The following is an 18,295-nucleotide window of genomic DNA, read 5'->3' as shown; positions in this document are numbered from 1 at the left end:
AAAGTTCATTAAATATACATATTACCCAAGAGTCATCTCTTCGAATTATTCGGACATCCCTACAATATGTCGCATAGTTTGGATGCTACACTTTCCCTGTATAAAATAATGTGCGTACTTCTTAAGACGTCAGTTCCGTCATTTGTTTTCAGACGATAATCTAAATGAGGAAAAACAAAACGCTTCATCTGAATCGTCGGACGTAGAAGATTGTTCCGAGATGGAGAGATTACGCAGATACCTGGCTCAAAAGTTAAGACTCGTCGACCTGCCGGCGGGTGAGCAAAGTGACGAGTCACAATTGCAGCCGACCCTTCGCAAGCTCAGTTTGGACGGGATTGTCGAATACATTAAGGAAAATGAGAATTGCAAAATCATCACTATGGCAGGCGCTGGCATTTCTACCTGTAAGCACATCAAAGATATATTCTACATATGTCAAATTCTTTACCAATGGATTTGTAATAAATTATTTGATAACAATATGTCTTCTACATGTTTTAATTATTTTGTGGTTGTTTTATATCCTATCAAATATACATGTAATGTTTCGTATTTTGTTACGAGAGTCATAACTGTTAGTTTTTATATTTCAATGGCAAATATATATCAATGCTTACATACTGATTATAATTATTAATGTCATAAATGTATATACACACACACGCATACTTTTTTTTTACAGCTGCTGGGATACCAGATTTTCGGTCTCCATCCAGTGGACTTTACCATAAATTAGACAAATATAATTTACCCCATCCGCAAGCAATTTTCGAGTTAGAGTTTTTCATGAAGAATCCAGAGCCATTCTTCACTCTTGCGAGAGAATTGTTGCCGGAAGGCTTCAAACCTACGATAAGCCATTATTTTATTCGCCTACTGTGGGAGAAAGGTTTATTGTTACGGCATTACACGCAGAATATTGATACGCTGGAACGTGTAGCTGGATTGCCATCTGAAAAACTAGTGGAGGCTCATGGAACGTTTCACACTGGTCATTGTCTCAAGTGCCGAGCACCATATACACTTCCATGGATGAAAGGTATACTTTTATGATGTTTCTATTTTTTTTTCGCATTAAGTAGATTTATTTGAAACAAATGGATGAGAATAGCGTTTGTTTATCATGCGTGTGAGAAGAGTCTTCATCATGTTGTGTATTATCTAGATATTATTCAAAATTTTAAATTGAAAATTTGTAAACTTTGAGATAATATGTAAACTAAATACTACTAAGTATTTATTATAATTGAAACTTTAGGAAAGGATATTTAACTTGTATAACCTCGGACATGTTGCCAAAGTCATAATCCTGAGCCATCTTTAAACAGTTTAAACATTGCTTATTTATTAAAAAATTATTAACAAATAAAATAAAAATGAGCGTTAAATATATTAATAAAGTTAAATATTAAATACAATAACCTGAGTCTTACTAAATATGAATTTTATATTCTTTGTCTGTTTATTACAAGGTAAATGCAGAACAGTCTTATAAAAAGTAAGATGTTAGCGATTAATTGATCAAATACTGATTGTAAGTTTATTTAAATGATAGAAAAAATAATAGAAGGTGCAATACCAAAATGTGAAGAGTGCGATGAAGGTGTTGTGAAACCTGACATAGTCTTCTTCGGTGAAATGCTCCCTGAACGTTTCCAAGTACTTGCTGATCGAGATTTCGTAGAGGCTGATCTTTTGATTATCATGGGATCAAGTTTAGTAGTGCAACCTTTTGCATCGCTAGTGGATAGGTATACATAAATATTAAAAATAGTTTTACAAAAATTATTAGAAAAGAAATATATATGCATTTTTGAATATAATTTTGTTTTTAAGAGTACGAACCACTTGTCCTCGTTTACTCATCAACAATGAAAAAGTGGGTATGCAAGATCGTCTATCACGATTCTTAGGATTGCGGCAGGGCTTAGTATTTGATGCCAAGAGCGCGCATGGGGGACGTGACGTAGCCTGGTTGGGTGATTGTGACACAGGTTGTCAGCTGTTAGCAGACAAACTTGGCTGGAGGGTAAAACATATTTTTTTTACTCCTATTTATCTTGTATTATTTCATGTTCATTTTAGAATGTGAATTACTAACTGCATGTTTAACAAGTATTGAAGTAAAATATGAAATTTTTATACGTAGAAAAGGCTAAGATGCAACTTATAATTTTAGGATGAATTGCAAGCTCTCATGCAAAGAGAACGTGAAAGTTTAAAAGCAGAAGACAAAAGCGACAATTAACTGATATTAATTGGGTAACGATAATTGGTAGTGCTTTCTTCTAGAAGGAATAAATGGATTATCGTTTTATTAACGATTTATGTCATCTGAAAAAAAAGTTATAAAGATAAAATTTTACTTAAAATAGGCGACGAGAAATATTGTTGGAATTTTAAAATAAGATATATAATACGGTTAATTTAAGAATGTATTTATAAATATCCGTTAATTTATCTTATTGCTTCTCATAAAAAATTAAACAAATGTTAATGTGCAGAATTAGGTATTTTACTATTGATTCTATTCTTGTTAGTCATTTATTATCGGATTCTTGTACTGTATAACAAATCAAGTGCGTTGTAAAAATGAATTTTAAATGAAATTCATATTTGAAATTATATTGTAAATAAGAAAAAAGTGCTGTATTTTTTTCAATAATCTATATGCTTAATTCTAGTTTCTGAAATGTATACCTATTGCCAAATTAAAGTAAAAATGATAATGTCCATAATATTTTGTACTTCTATGACATATCCTTCTATTAACGAAATTAATGAAATTAATCTAAGACATAACTAGTTTTATTGAATGTAATTTAGTTAGGAGATATTATATTTGAAGTAAATATTTTCTAGTTTTTATTTCAATGTAAATGGTTTAACAATAACTTCGTTAGCTTCTTGTTGATGCATTTGTCCATCTCCAACAGCTGGTGCTGCCATCGATTCTCGACCACAATATTTCAACTAAAAATTATGTCGTATTATATCGTAAAAAAGTTAATGATAAAATACGTATGTGCACACATTTATCTTATTGCTTTTCACAAGTAAAAAAATTGATTAAAAAAATGAATGTTAATATTCATTATATATTTACATATTAATTTTTATAATTTAATACAATTTACCTGTCGTCCACATAAGTTCTCAAAACGTGGTTTAATAAAACTCCATGCGCCCATATTTCGTGGTTCTTCTTGACTCCAAATAAAGGCTGAAACCACAAGAAACATAAAATGTTTATTTAGAAACGGTCCATGTTTTTGATACAGTTTTGATTGTATCGAACAACTACATTTCTCCACTTACTTTTTGCATGTTTATATTTTGCAATCTCCTCTAGTAACTCGTGGACAGGAAAGGGACATAAATTTTCTACTCTGATAATAGCTACATTCTTGTCTCCAGAAGTTTCTCGATAGTTGTCAAGTGCGTAATAATGTTTTCCACTAACTAAAATAATTTTAGTTACATTGCCTTTTTCTGCTTTATCATCCCCTGTAAAGTACATGTACAATTTTTTTAAACACAATTATATATTTCTGTTATATCGATCTCATTATTCTCATTATCTTACTACGTATATAAGTATCAAAGTTAACAAAAAAGTTAACATGGAATATCTTGCAAGATATTCCACAGAAATGTAACATACCGATAATGGTTTTGAAGCTCGTCCGAGGTTCAAAATCCGATAAGGATGACACTGCTGCCGGATGACGTAATAAAATTTTAGGCGCTACCACGATCAGAGGTTTCCGATAATCTCTTATCATCTATAAATTCATAAATATTTCAATTTTATTTAAAAATTTATTTTATCACTTAGAAACTTTTCGCGAGTATTTAAATCCCTTCTAGTTTTCACTAATGTATACTTTTTCCTTCCAATACCTGTCTTCTTAATAAATGGAAATATTGTGCTGGTTCACTGGGATTCGCAACATGTATATTAACATCATCGCCATCAACACCGTTCTCCTTACTGTCCGTTAATTGTAAGAATCTTTCGAGTCTACATGAACTGTGCTCCGGACCAGCACCATCGTACCCGTGTGGTAAAAGCATTGTTAGGCCGCTGCTCAGCATCCACTTTGCCTCTCCACTTGTTATATACGTATCGATAACTATTTGCGCCCCATTGAAGAAATCCCCGAACTGTGCTTCCCAAATAGGCAACGTGAACGGCGATGTTATACTCATACCGTATTCGAAACCTAGCACAGCTTCCTCGGATAGAATGCTGTTAGCTACCTCTAATTTGCCAGTTTGATCATCAACCATCGAATTCAGTGGAATAAAAATGGCTAAAAATTCATATGTCTGTATAATAATCGTAGTTTCAATAGATCTGCATGATAATAACAGTCTCGATAAAGCTGAATTATGTAAACATTTGTTCGATTATATGTCAAGCTACACCTCCTGTAGATTGATCAACGAGCATTGCGTGCCTCTGTGAGAAAGTGCCACGGCCCACGTCCTGCCCGCTTATTCTCACATTATATCCTTGATATAATAAAGAACCGACGGCCAATGCTTCGGCAGTCGACCAGTCCAAAGCGTTACCATTATCGATCTTTCTTAGACGACTCTGAATATGATTCTTTAACAATTGTGGATGAACATCCTGAATTACAAAAAAAAAAAAAATAATTATATTTTATCGATTATACACAATATGCAGGATTCCATCTGACTGAGCGCTTTAAGTATCTTTACTATTTTAAATAATATGAAAGAGTTGAGACTATATAAAATTTTAGTTTTTTATAAAAGAGTACGTAATGTAGTGGTAATTCTTTCGTTGTGCGTGGAGATATTTTATATATGAGATATATTCTTACGAAGTTCGATGGCACTCGAACACTTTTTTCTCCTACGAATCGTAGCAAGTCTAGCTCGACGCCAGTATCCCATTGTGTTATATTGGCTTCAGCTTGTTTCATTTTCGTCCATCTTCCAGCAAGATAAGTGGTTGACTGTGCCGATATGTCTTTCGAAGATTCTTTTAGGGTCTTATTCAACCACGCTGTGTGATTTTCGATGATATTTTTAATACTTTCTGGAGTAAGTATATCGAGGTCTACTAGCTTCTCCGCATATTGATCTGGTACAGATCTGTATTAAAAGAGAGATTTATATTATTTTGTAATTATTATGGATATTTTATGAATATTATAAAATATTAACTTATTTATTGATAATTCTTTTTATATTAAAATTATTATTTATAATAGATAAATAGACTATGTTACGGTTCTTTAAGTCATTAAAGGAGCCTTAATCTGGTATTATATGCATATCTCTAAAGTCTTGAATAGTTTTTTTTCTATAACTTCTATGTGTACTTACGCACGATTTTGTATAATTTTATATATGAGAGGGTTGGTGAATGTAGGATCATCTAATTCATTGTGACCCCATCTTCTGAAACAATTTAGATCAACAAATACATCCTTTCTGAATTGTCTTTGATATTTAAAGGCTATTCTTGCAGCTCGTACAACCATCTACAATGTATTTTGAAATTATAATTAAAAGTTCACTATTAACGAATGATGTTAGCGAATATAAAGGGGTTTTACTTCAACAGTATATACCTCAGGATTGTCACCGTTCACGTGAATTACAGGTGCAGATATAGTTTTCGCTAAATCTGTGCAATACCTTGACGATCGACCCTGGGAAGGTGGAGTTGTGAAGCCTAATTGATTATTAATTACCAAATGAATTGTACCACCGATTTCAAAATGCGGCGTTCTGCTTAAAACTAAGCATTCCTGATTAACCCCTTGCCCTGAATAGGCAGCGTCTCCGTGTATCTGAATATTTGAAATATTATATAATAATGCAAACAGATTGCATTTTGGAATATAATAAAGAAACAATACGAGTCAATAAAAAAATTTAGAGAGGAGAATCATTCTTTTAATTCTATTCTATTTAATTATATTCAGGATAAAGAAACTGCTGAAAATGATTACTATCTTGAACTATGTAATAATAAAATAATATAATGTTTAATATCTTCACGAATTATCTTGACGAAAATCTTTACTATATCACAATATAATTACCTGAATATTTAGTATTTTGTCGCTCCATTGCGCATCTTCATTATCGCTGTATGCGGCTTCTTTAATCGCTTGCATATCTCCTCGCGTTTTTCCCATCGACACGGGATTTACTACTTCCAAATGCGATGGATTTCGAAGCATGGTTACGTGAAGATTTTTTTGGTCTATATTAAGATCGGTGGAGCTTATGAGGTGACTAATCACATCTCCGGTACACTTGGTCGCGTCCAGAAATTCGGAAAGTCCTTGTAATTTGCGAAATAATATTTCTGGTGGAAAATTCATCAGTCCCGTTAATAGATTAAGACGGCCGCGGTGTGCAGAGCAAATAATCACGCGTTCCAAATTATCTAAAATGATAACATAGCAGTTAAGTAAAATTTTTTGCGAATTGAGTGCTATTATTGCTACTGAAAAATCATTATATCTGTTAAGAATGAATTTGAATCCTAACAGCAAGGAAGCAGAAAAAAAGAGTTAACGTTTTTAAAGAAAATTTATTTTTTTTTATCAAATACTTAACTAAACTTGGCTAATTAATTTAATCTTATATCTGTTTTTTGAATAATAATATAATTTTTTAGTATTAATATAATTTAAGTGTTTTTAATTTTCCAAAATTTGTGTAGACCTATTGTGGATAGAAGTATATATATGTATATTTTATATACTTGGTATACGTCTTTTTTTAGAAGAATCTTTTTAGAAGAAGAATTTTTCTAATTTAACTAAATGTTCGTTAATTACCACAGGCACATTGTTTGAAAAACTCATGAAAAAAGGCCATCATACTCTCGGCTCCTTCTGCTCCGTACCTCTTATGACTGACAAATTTTATGGCTAGAAAGTGGTCAAAAGCCTGACTCTTGAGCATTTCCGTAGCTATCATTTTACGCGTTTCATTGTTCAATGGCTCGGCTAAAATTGTTTCCACGTTTTCGGCAAACCATTCCCTTTCTTCTTCCGTCTACTCGAAATCAAAATTCCCTTATCAACAGTTTAATCACGATTTATCGTCAAAATATTACGGCAGATAACAAAAGCTATTTTTCAATCTCTCAAATCTTCAATGCAGTAAACGCAGGCGTAATTTTTAAGAGATAAACTCCCTGATTTTCATACATAACACTGGAATTCTGTCGAATTTGCAAATTACCTCAAGATGACTAAATTCAATTCCCACGGTACCGCTATAGGTAGCATGTAAAAATCGAATAGCTTCTTCCACTGTTCCTTCATCTTGCTGTGTGAACAAAATTCCTCGAAAACGGACTTTATCCAGTAAATTTAGTCCAAAGTTTTTTGGTTGCAATTCAGATAATAGCTGTGGCTTGCTAGTAGAAATGGGATTTATATCGGCTTGCTTGTGTCCATGAGTTCTATACGCACTGACTAGTCTGTAGAAATTGCTCTGTTTCGCTCGTTCATCCAGATATTTTTTTGGCACTAAAAAAGACGCTAGTGATAATCATTCACATGCCGTGAGTTTTAAAAGTCAAATTCAAATTCGTAGATAAAATCAAATAAAGTTGTGAAGCTCTTTATCGCATGTAAAATTACGCGTTATATTAATACATAATTATTATTCGAATCTTCAATATATATACTTAATAAGATAACGCGTTTCGATTATATACATTATCGAGCGTATTTAACAGTTTGCCATATTTTATTTATCGCAATAGAAATTCACATTTCTAAAACGAAGTGAATCTAGAACGCGAATCATAACGATGCACACAACGAGCATGAATTTGCATGCATTCGATTTCTGATAAAACGTTCTATAATTTTAATTTAATTTAATATAATTATATACATTTCGCGTAAAAACTTCGAATTCCATAACAAAAAAAAGATTAGATCCAGCATTATGTTCAATTCTTCGATAAGGCAAATACCTTCGAAGTGTCTTCGTTGACTCGGCTTATATCCGTAAACAGCATTTTCACTATGATACGATTTACCACTGACACAAGAAGTCGACCATTTCAATCCAAAGCACGGGTTGCTGTTTCTCAGCACGAGTCTTTCAATCGCGTACATTTTTGATGAAGCGTTCTCACGACGATTGTTGGTTCGACTGCAATAAGCGTGAAGCTCTTACGTCGATTTAACGTCATACTAATGAAATCAGTCTCCCCTCCTCCGTGATACCCTTTCTTACGTTATGTACTGCATCATATGCTGTTTCAACTTGTTGCGTTCCTTATCTGTTTACGTTCTCTATCTGTTCACTACTTATGTTATCTTTCTGAAAAACATATAGAGCTCATCGGACTTGCCATTACTTTCCTCTGTTACAGTGTTACACAAATAAATATTGAAATATTAAATATCTATTCTGCATCAGTTATAAAAAAAAAAAAAACTAAAATCTCAATATTTCCAATTTCGACTTAGGGGACTGCGTGGGCATATCTAGGAGGCTAGAAAGTTCTCACACTTAATTTTAAAATTTTATATAAGTAACCTTTGTAACAAACAAAAGTATTGTTGAATATTTAAAAAAAAATACTTTTCTATTGTTAGTAGCCAAAAATGTAAGTTAATCCATATGCATTACTATAAGAAATTTCTTTTTTATCGTTTTTTTTTTAATTTATTAAAATTTTTCTACATCTAATTCTTTTAAATATTTGTAATTTAATTAATCACGTTTTTCTTTCACGTTTTTACAATTTGAATATATACCAACCAGTAATATTCATCCTTCACGTTTATATCTAGTCTTCAAATATTCCATCCTATCTACGTGATTGTCTTTTCTAAGTACCTACAACCAGGAATTTTACTCTACCTCGTTATCCAATATACGCTTTCAATCACGTTCTCGTACAGTCTCTATCTTACCCTCTTTATCATCCATCGGAGTTCCAAGCTTTCTCTTATACTGCAGTAGAATATTTTAACTTGTTACCCAATGACATTTTCTCGTTTCACTTCATCCGCATCCGCTTTCAGAACATCTGTTTCTCATTATATTGCTACTCACTTTTAGCTCAATATATTATATCTGTCTCGCTTTCTTCTATTTTTTACATTCTTTGTATTCCGAATGCAAAAATAGATATAAAATCAATTTAATTAGTGAGACAAACTTAAGTCTTAAAAAATAATACTTTGAAAATATTACGTATTATGTTTAATTAATAGAATTATATTTTATATTTCTGCGACTCTTTTGTGATTTCAGGTAAATTCTAAGTCATATAAAACGGTCTTAAAATCAAGAGAACGCTTAAAAACTTGGCATGCTCGCATTTTATTTTTACATATAATATTTATTTGATCACACATTTTGTCAGAATCTTGAATCGGAATTAAATATACAAAGTATGTATTTATAATATACAACCATTGCAATGTCATTTTAATTATAGGCATGTTATAAGTATGAACAACTCTATATCTATGCATTCTATTACATCGTCAAATTTGATATATTTACACTGAATTTAAATGTCCGGGTATGCCGTACCGATTAAATCTTTTCCACGGTATCTAAATTTCCGTGTTATTATGTTGAATTTTGTGCCTCCTAAGGATACAGGGCAATTTCCATCTGGTCTTGCGTAGAAGCAGACGGTGTAAAGTGCCATCTCCAATTCGGGCGAAGTTCCGACGAACATACTCGCAACCGGTTTGTCGTACCCATTGAATTTTGCATGCATCTTGATGACAGATCCCTTCTGCGAAAAGAAAAGATTGCACTAACGTTTATCCAATTCTCGATGTTTGAATCGGTCGATATGATAAAGCAGAGATTTCGCAACTTAAGCTTTCTTTATCGAAAAATGCTTACATTTCCTAAATCTTTTTTCTTAATGTAGCCCAGATAGTCGATGTGCCTCTTCGTTTCTTCCGCGTTGAAGAAGATCCAATTGTGTAGCCCAAGTACCTCTGTACCCGAATCCACTTGTTTCGTTTCCGCCATAAAGACATGCTCGAATCCAGTACTGCCGATCCTACCCTGCCCACGCGAAAATAGATTGAACCAAATTCTTCTTAATATGTCCTTATATTCATAATAATCCTGTCTCACGAATCCTTTATCTGCGAGAAAACGCATGGCAGCAGACATCACATTTGTACTTAGAAAAGTATCAACGAGGAGACTTTCTTCCTGTCTTTGAGCTGGACTAATGTACTCGTTTGTATGAGTGTCTAATTGATAATTGTCGAATATTGAGAGGACTCTTTGAACCGTAGGAATCTGGAGAGCTTCAGGATTCACTGTAAGTAGCCTGCAATTATACAATGAAATGAATTAAAAAAGATATTGAGAGAGAGAAGAAGGGGACATAAGAAGCGAATGTAAGTGGGAAAGATAATTAATAAATTTCGGCCGATGTATACCACAGAACAAATATTGATATTCTCGATCATCTGTGATTTTACATCTAATAATAGTTTCTGTCAATTGTATATATTCCGCCTTTATGTTTTTGAATCATATGCCAATTACTACTCATTTAAAATGTTTTTCTAAAAAATTTGTCATTTTCTACATATCCTCATTTTTTTAAATTTTGCATATATTCTATTATCAGATATGATTTTTACGGTTGCGGAGCTTGATCCGTCAGGCTGCTGCTGGTGGTCTGCTTTTGCAAATTAACTGTTATATGTTGGTTTGCATTATTATTCGTCTCTTTGATGTAAAGCGCCTCGGAAAGCTTTTCTAAATCCTCGTCGGTGACGGTATTTCCTTTGCTATATGTCGGATTGCTGGAATACACTTTCTTAGTTGGGTCTGATACACGATCCGTAGCAGCTGCTGCTCCAGCGACGGCAGCAGCACCACCTGCTGCTCCAGCGGCGGCGGCAGCAGCACCACCAGCTCCCGGTGATGCTGGACGATTGGGCTGAGGAGATTGATCAGGTCGCGTTGGTGCTCCGGGCAAAGTCCTGCGTTCGTTTCCACCTGATTCATACCCAAAGGATAATACATAAATCCCTCTGTTGCACTAAACTATTTTTCAACTATATACATTTTTACTGTAAGATTTATTGTGTTCGTACTAGAAAATATATCCAAGTATGCTTCCTCCCTGCTTTCCCCAATTTTTATGAATTTTCAATCTGTTGTAGTATACATTTAAAAATACGTATCTTTTTGCAAGTGCTCTTACGTATATTAAAGAGGTAAAAATTCCCTTTGAAAAAATCGCCTTTCATGTTTCTGATATATATACATATTATCGAAGCAACAAGAAATATGCAAAAATATTTTGAACAATTTAATATACTTTTACTCTCAAAGGCATTTTATAACGGGGTATTCAGATTTTTCGAAAATGTTATATTTTTTCAGAAATATTTTCATCATACACTAATTTTTGAGAACTCTGAAATCTATAACTAACAAATTAAAACTTATTTAAAACAATCGCCATACATCCCGTACTTGAATATTCTAAAAGAATACCTGGATATTCAGGTTGCCTCGGAAGACCTGTAGGTGAAGCAGACCCGCGTGTACCACCAGCGACGACATTAGCCCACGTTTGTCCACTTGAAGGTCTATTTGGACTGGAAGGACCGTTCTGACCCGCTCTGGCAGGTGGTATTGCAGTAGTAGTAGATCCTGAAGATGTATTAGATTTCATTTGAGATTATTTTATTGTAGAAACTGCTGCGAATGTGTGAGCTAATGTGTGTAGAGAAATTTACCAGGCGTTACATGGGGCTGTACGGACGGCGCAGAAGTCGGCTTCGGTGCTATAAAATTTAAATATTTCATATAATACTTATATTTAAAATCTTGATTTCATATTAGTAATTATCAGATAGTAACCTGTACTCGTTGATCGAGGCAGTGGTTGAGGCGTATTTCTCGAGCCTGTAAAAATGAGTTAAACAGATTTTTATATGACAAAAAAATTTCAACGTTGTTTAAAATCCTTTAAATCGAATAATATAAGAACCTGCAACTGACGGCTGCGTCGGTTGAACCGGTATGTTTCCTGATACCGATGTTGGTCTTAAATCTAAAACATTCAAGACAACTCAATTCGTAAATATTCATTATACATATATAATGCATGCAACATTTTTTACGGCATGTCTTTTCATAAAATGTCAACATTATCGATATTTTTAATTCTTATATATAATCCGATTTTCCTGGTCATTCTATATAATCATAAAATGATCATAAGCATTATAAAATATTCACTTTTCAATCATTTTAATACTTTTATGTGTAGAATAACTAATTTATGCGAAAGCAAGCATCTAATTACATTTTAATCATTTCTTGCGATGTCTTTTCTTAAATATGAATGCATGTGAGTAATGGAAATGTGAATTTAAGACTCGGGTATTCATCCATTTAAAAATCATGGCTCGCAAGGAAACGCTATTCGTACAAAGTGACCTGTGGGTGAATTGGGCCGCGTCCGATCACCATTAGTCGCCAATCCAGGTGTTCTCGATGGTTGATTTTGGCCTGGTTCACCAGCTCCCGTAAAATCCACAGCCCAATCCCGATAACTCTGACCATTTCCACCACCGACTCCCGGTTTGTTTGGCCTCGGAACGGCAATGTCCAGACCGACTTCGGTCCCTGGATTAGGTCGATTGGGTCGCGCATTATTTCGTACATTTGGTCGAGTACTATCCACGCCAATTGCTGGTCCCGAGTTAGCGGTGCCTGTTACAACAGTTCCGGGGTTTGCAGCCGGCACCGTCGGGCCTCCGACAATTGTAGCCTTTGTCGGAGTTGTAACCGATTGTACGGACGTCGGTGTAGCGGTAGTCGTCGTCGTAGAAGTAGTAGTCTCTTTGTCCTTTTTCCAAAATTTCCATCCTGCTTCACTATTACCTGAAAGATTGATCAGAGTTATTGAAATCTTAAAAAAGTGCATGCACAAGCAAAATCATTTAGCGTACGTAATATTGTTATACACCTGGTAAAAAATTTATGATTTCAATACATAATTATTAATCTCTATTCGTATATATAGAAAAAATAATAAAAAGAGAAATCTAAAAATAATTAAAAGCTAGGATAATGTTCGCATTGTATTTTTTATAAAAAGAAGTTTGAGGAAATGAGAAAAAAATGCGAACGTCTTTGGAAATAAAAACGAGAATTAATGTTATAGAAAAATAGAAATAAGACAAAGATTATATGTCGACAAATCTAATCTGCTCGATATTGACACATTTAAAATTGGGTCGATATAATTTTTATCGAAAAGCTATGACCTTTTAAAATTGGGTCGATATAATTTTTAACGTTATTTATCACGTTTACGGGGTCATAATGGTCATTTGAGATATCAACGTTACATACGTTGTACATGTATTTAATGATTAATTTCCTCTTTAACAGTAAGTGTGTTCGTTCTTTATTAAAATCTTTACATAAATTTCTCGAAATATAATTGTATTTCCTATCATAGTGTATCTATTACAAAAATTATCTCGTATCCATGATACATCGTATTGATTTCCCTCTGAATATAAAAACTCTCAGAACTATCGCAGTTTTATTCCGTTACAGATATGTCGTTTGAAATAATCCTCTTTTATAAAACCACCAAGTAATAGTTTTGTCGAATAGTTTTGTGCACATATAAGATTCTATTTCACGCATATAAATTGATTCATGATGTACGTTTCACTTTTTCCTGATTCGTTTCTCGATAAATAGTTATGAAACATTCGATGAATTAATAAAGGAACAGCTTACCGACGTATAGCAAGAGCGTGACGACCAAAACGATGAAAACTTGATGTTTCATGATGATTGTTATGGAGACACTGACAGATGCCGAGTCCGTGCTTGTTTGCTTTTAAGAAAAGTTATGACCTTCGTAACTTTTGAGACTAAATTCTATTGTAGAGAGTTACGCACACACACATATACGCGAACGTGGTATATTCATTCGTGCGCGAACGAAGTCAGACTGCGTCTCCGTCAGCTCCGTCTACGATTTAATTGCCACGAGGCGAGCGGCTTTACTTTCCCCTGGCGTCACCGACACCTCACACATCGCAGCAATACGAATGTCCAGACTCTAATAGAGGTCGTCGCTTAAACGGTCACGGCAAAGGATGATGTCAGGTCTTAATCTTGAATTCAATTTTGTTAATTCTTGAAGGAAATCTCATACGCGTCACAAAAAAACGTGATAAAGAGATATACAAATAGATATAAATACGTAAAACACAGATTACTCCTTTTTAATGTACGTTGTACATATTTTTAACATATCGTGTATATTTTCTTTTATATTTAAAATATTTATTAAATTAACACATTTATAAATATCTAGCATTCTATTAAAAATATGTCAAATAAATATTTAACAAGTGAATATTAATATTATTGCAACACAAGAGTTTCAGCGCCTCCTCTTCGCACAACTATGCCATCAGTCTGTTTACTTTCTTCTGCACATTGAATTTTACAAGAAAAAATTCTGAAACGTGCAAATATTTTGTTTTTATTAACATAGATTTATCAAAGATTCAAAGCTTTTTGCTATTAAGTTAATTGTAAAGTACTCGCTAGACCAATACGTATTTGTTGAACATGTATATACAGAAAATATTGCTTACGATATGATATTATTCCATTGTTGCGTTTTATTCTCGTACTGCATGGTGTGTTCTTTTATCCTCTCTTGTTCCTTATTCGAATTTCTTAAAGTTTCTTCTTCTTTTACAATCGTATTATGTAATTCCTGTTTTAATGCTTGCCCTACGTTATTCAAACCATTGTTGGTCTGAAAAAGAAATATTGTTGTAAATGTATTAAGTATAATGATAGATATTATTTCCAAAATTTCATATTTACTTTTGCTTCATTACGTAGCTTTTCCTCGGTAATCTTTATTTTTGCAATTTTTTCTTGTAATTCTTTCTTATCGTTGGTGTCCTACAGTGCAATAAGCAATATTATTTTAACGCGGTTAATCCATATTCTCCATACGTATATAAATTTTACCTGTAATAATTTGTTCTTTAGCCGTTTTGTTTCGGACAATAAATCGCTCGTCGTATTTTTCATAGTCATTTCTACCGTGTTATGACTTTTGCATGCTTTTTGATACCTCTCGTCAGTCTCACGTGATGCTTGCCGTAATGATTTCATATCTATATATAAGACATGCATAATTACTGTACATAAATAACAAATCTATAATAAATCTACAGTAGACTGAATTATGTATTTATTTATATAGAATAATAAAAAAGATTTTTCGATATGTTTTACTATCTAATGATGGTATTCGCAAACAATGAATTTATTCGTACGAAAATGTAATTAACATAATATCTCACTTTTGATATTAAAATTCGGATGCAAATAAACATTATTTAATTTTGCTTTGCAAAAAGAGCTTTGTGAAATTACCTCTTATGACTGGGGCAAGATTGGTTCGCAGAGCCAATATCGAATGAGACAATTGAGTATTTGTCACTAATGCATTATCCAGCGTATAACTTTCTGGAATTGTCACTTTAGATGTAACATTCGTTGTGTAAGAATGAGTTATCTGAAATCATAATACGAAGAGCATCGATACATATTCATTATACTGATCTGAGTTTAAGAAGATCCGGGAGTTTCAATCTACCTGTCCATCTAGAATAGCTGCTGTTCGATTAAGTACACCGCTTTCGGCTTTTAGACCCGCTATCTCCGCTTTGCAACGCTTGTACAATGTACCTTTGGTCTTCAAACGATTGATATACTTTTTCAGTTCCTCCGCTCTAGGTATTGATGTCTCCAATAAAGTTTTCGAATGATCCCGTTTCTCTTTCAATCGCGATTGCAATTCCTCCAAGGAACTTTCGATCTTTTCTAAACGTTCAAGAGCGTTGCGTTTCATATTTCCGACAGCAGCGGCCTGCTGCCTAAACGGTCCCATTTTATCGATATCGTTTTTAGATATCTAAAAATCAAGGAATTTGCAAGAGACAAATGAGACGCCGTACAATATATACATTATCGTTAAATAAATTCCTCATATTCAAAACGTTCTTGACGCACACTCACTTTGGACTCCACCAAGTCTTGTATGTCCTTTAATACCGCATCCAAATTGTTTCTCATGGTCAAAATTTTATCCGGACCCAAGTAAGAATATTCCTTGACCACCGACAACGCTCTCATCCGATTCTTCTTTGCGTTTAACTCAGACGGAAGCTTCTCCTTCACGATCGCCGATTGTACTGTCACTTCCTCTGTCAGATGTTGGATTAAGATCTGTGGTGTGAGCCCGGTGCTGTCGCGCTTCAAAGCGTGCAACTCGCGTTCGACTCGTTGAAGGGAGCTCTGGATATGTGTAAGATTAAGATTGCCGAGAGAATAGAAAAGCATTTAGTCGCGACGTTAAATTTTCCCAAGAAATCTATAATTTTTCATAAGGAGATATACTTGTAAATCGGTGATAGTGTCCTCCTCTTGTTCCTTCTGCGATATCAAATCGCGTTCCTTGTCCCTTTCCGTTCGCAACAATTTGCAGGCATCGAGTAAATGCAACGCTGGCTCGGCCTTCGTTTTGATCCTGCTGATACGCGCTGTCACTGCCTGCGTTTATGACAAAAAAATATCGATTCTAACATCAACGCCGAACCGAGACTCGCGTTATTCCGAATTGGAGCTTGGAATATTTTTATACATCATGTAGCTAAGATTACAGAAACATCTGTTACACACCTCCTTTTCCTTTGCCATTGCTTGCAGATCCGTTGCGAGCTCAACGGCATTTTCAACATCCTGAATGAATGAGAAAAAAAATTCATTATTCGTGTATGGAAACGAGAGAGAAACGGGAAGACAACATAAACAATTACACATACCTTCTTTCCTATCTCTCTTTCTTTATGAATTGTCTTAAATCTGTCGACGAGGGACAAGTACTGCTCGTGTAAAAGGGATATTTCCGAATCTCCCAGATACTCAGACGGGATGTCAAGCTAATAAGAATAATACTTTTCGTTTAGGAATTTTTGCTAGTCGGTTAATTTCCTTTTTTATTATGTTATTTAATTATGCAAACGCATGGCACACGTGCTCGCGAAGCAATCTCGATATCTTACCTTGACGAGAAACCGTGACAGATACGCTCTTTTCCGAACTACGTCGATATGCGTCAGGAGCCATGTCAATATAGGATGAATAATTTCGATTTCGCCTCGAATTAAACCTTGTCTAAACGAAAAACAACGTTAGAAGTACCCGGAAGAATTTTTTTTTATATAATTATATATAAAATATATCTACATGTGTGTTTTCTTTCTCTTTGATACTAAATGCAATCGTTAGAATAATTTTTATCACCGTAAATTTATTTTTAAAGAGTGCAAAAATCTACTTTTACTATCCTTTAGTTTTATTTATATCTTTTGCATTATATATTTATTATTTTATTTGTGTCTTTTGAAAGACACAAGAAAAATATTAACGCACTTCGCTCAAAGTATCTGAAATCTAATTGTCACCTAAATGTCACGGGATCCACATCGGGCTGGTAATTAAGTATTCGAAGGGCTGTTAAAATATATATGGAATTTTCTTCCGGCGAATCCAACTTGATATCGACATCCGAACCATCTTGCTGTTGTATCTTCATCAGAACACCGCATAATATCTGCGAGAAAAAGTGGAATGTTTTTCGAAAGTGCCGCGATGAGATAAAATAGCAGAAAGATACCTGCAATAAATCCTCGGCATTTAAGGCGTTGAATCCGATCAGGTTGTAATTTCGTCCTAATAATTTATTTACTTCTGTCACGATAAATTTAACGTTTTCACTCATAATGAGCTTTTTCCGCAACGAGTCTCGCGCCCGTCTTTCCAAAAATGAAAAACGCCTTTCGAACTTGCCAAACACTTGTATACCCTGCGCTATAAACGTAATAATAAATGACCGAGTGCGTCCAGACCGATGGACGTTATAGCTTCGGTTGCCCCGACAACAACGTACCCAACACAGTATTGATATATTCATTTGCGCATAAATTCAACATTCTTCAACATCAAATGCATAAGGAGTGAAGGATGTTTGTTCATGCAATAATACAAACAATAAACGCACAATTATAACAAAATACTTTATTAACATTGTTTAATCAGTTTAATGTACCAATGTATTAATAACGCGCAGATATCTCATCGTTCAATCAGAATCGCGTAATAAAATGTCTCGCTATAATATGAACTGTATATATAGCTAACA

The 18,295-nt window shown here is 33.9% G+C and overlaps 4 protein-coding genes across 4 annotated transcripts; 1 reads left to right on the top strand and 3 right to left on the bottom strand.

The window, feature by feature from the left end:
• The first annotated feature begins 123 nt into the window (after positions 1-123).
• On the top strand, positions 124-2,427 carry LOC112461784 (NAD-dependent protein deacetylase sirtuin-2). The gene is made up of 5 exons (XM_025027161.1): positions 124-407; positions 686-1,042; positions 1,559-1,754; positions 1,840-2,032; positions 2,183-2,427. Exons 1-5 carry the CDS (start codon positions 221-223, stop codon positions 2,249-2,251), a joined length of 1,002 nt encoding a protein of 333 aa, XP_024882929.1. The 5' UTR covers positions 124-220; the 3' UTR covers positions 2,252-2,427.
• A 342-nt stretch (positions 2,428-2,769) lies between these two features.
• Positions 2,770-8,222, bottom strand: LOC112461782 (probable 2-oxoglutarate dehydrogenase E1 component DHKTD1 homolog, mitochondrial). The gene is made up of 13 exons (XM_025027160.1): positions 7,994-8,222; positions 7,249-7,538; positions 6,840-7,059; positions 6,093-6,442; positions 5,616-5,837; positions 5,368-5,525; positions 4,860-5,133; positions 4,435-4,642; positions 3,907-4,319; positions 3,668-3,788; positions 3,322-3,510; positions 3,141-3,226; positions 2,770-2,976 (listed from the first exon to the last, which is right to left on the bottom strand). Exons 1-13 carry the CDS (start codon positions 8,136-8,138, stop codon positions 2,869-2,871), a joined length of 2,784 nt encoding a protein of 927 aa, XP_024882928.1. The 5' UTR covers positions 8,139-8,222; the 3' UTR covers positions 2,770-2,868.
• A 1,116-nt stretch (positions 8,223-9,338) lies between these two features.
• Positions 9,339-14,057, bottom strand: LOC112461781 (poly(U)-specific endoribonuclease homolog). Its single transcript, XM_025027159.1, has 9 exons — positions 13,795-14,057; positions 12,475-12,921; positions 12,023-12,085; positions 11,893-11,937; positions 11,769-11,816; positions 11,524-11,682; positions 10,659-11,019; positions 9,898-10,339; positions 9,339-9,784 (listed from the first exon to the last, which is right to left on the bottom strand). Exons 1-9 carry the CDS (start codon positions 13,844-13,846, stop codon positions 9,551-9,553), a joined length of 1,851 nt encoding a protein of 616 aa, XP_024882927.1. The 5' UTR covers positions 13,847-14,057; the 3' UTR covers positions 9,339-9,550.
• A 206-nt stretch (positions 14,058-14,263) lies between these two features.
• LOC112461785 (intraflagellar transport protein 81 homolog) lies at positions 14,264-17,996 on the bottom strand. Its single transcript, XM_025027162.1, has 13 exons — positions 17,771-17,996; positions 17,559-17,707; positions 17,157-17,268; positions 16,917-17,033; positions 16,774-16,833; positions 16,492-16,644; positions 16,111-16,389; positions 15,689-16,006; positions 15,466-15,607; positions 15,055-15,203; positions 14,905-14,985; positions 14,667-14,833; positions 14,264-14,527 (listed from the first exon to the last, which is right to left on the bottom strand). The coding sequence occupies exons 1-13, from the start codon at positions 17,873-17,875 to the stop codon at positions 14,431-14,433; spliced, it is 1,929 nt and encodes a 642-aa protein (XP_024882930.1). The 5' UTR covers positions 17,876-17,996; the 3' UTR covers positions 14,264-14,430.
• Between the last annotated feature and the right edge of the window lie 299 nt (positions 17,997-18,295).

Source organism: Temnothorax curvispinosus, unplaced genomic scaffold (genome assembly GCF_003070985.1).
Source record: "Temnothorax curvispinosus isolate PA1 unplaced genomic scaffold, ASM307098v1 QBEX01011767.1, whole genome shotgun sequence".
Classification (NCBI taxonomy): domain Eukaryota; kingdom Metazoa; phylum Arthropoda; class Insecta; order Hymenoptera; family Formicidae; genus Temnothorax; species Temnothorax curvispinosus.
Note: the sequence above shows the minus strand (reverse complement) of the source record. Positions and strands in the feature narration are given on the sequence as shown.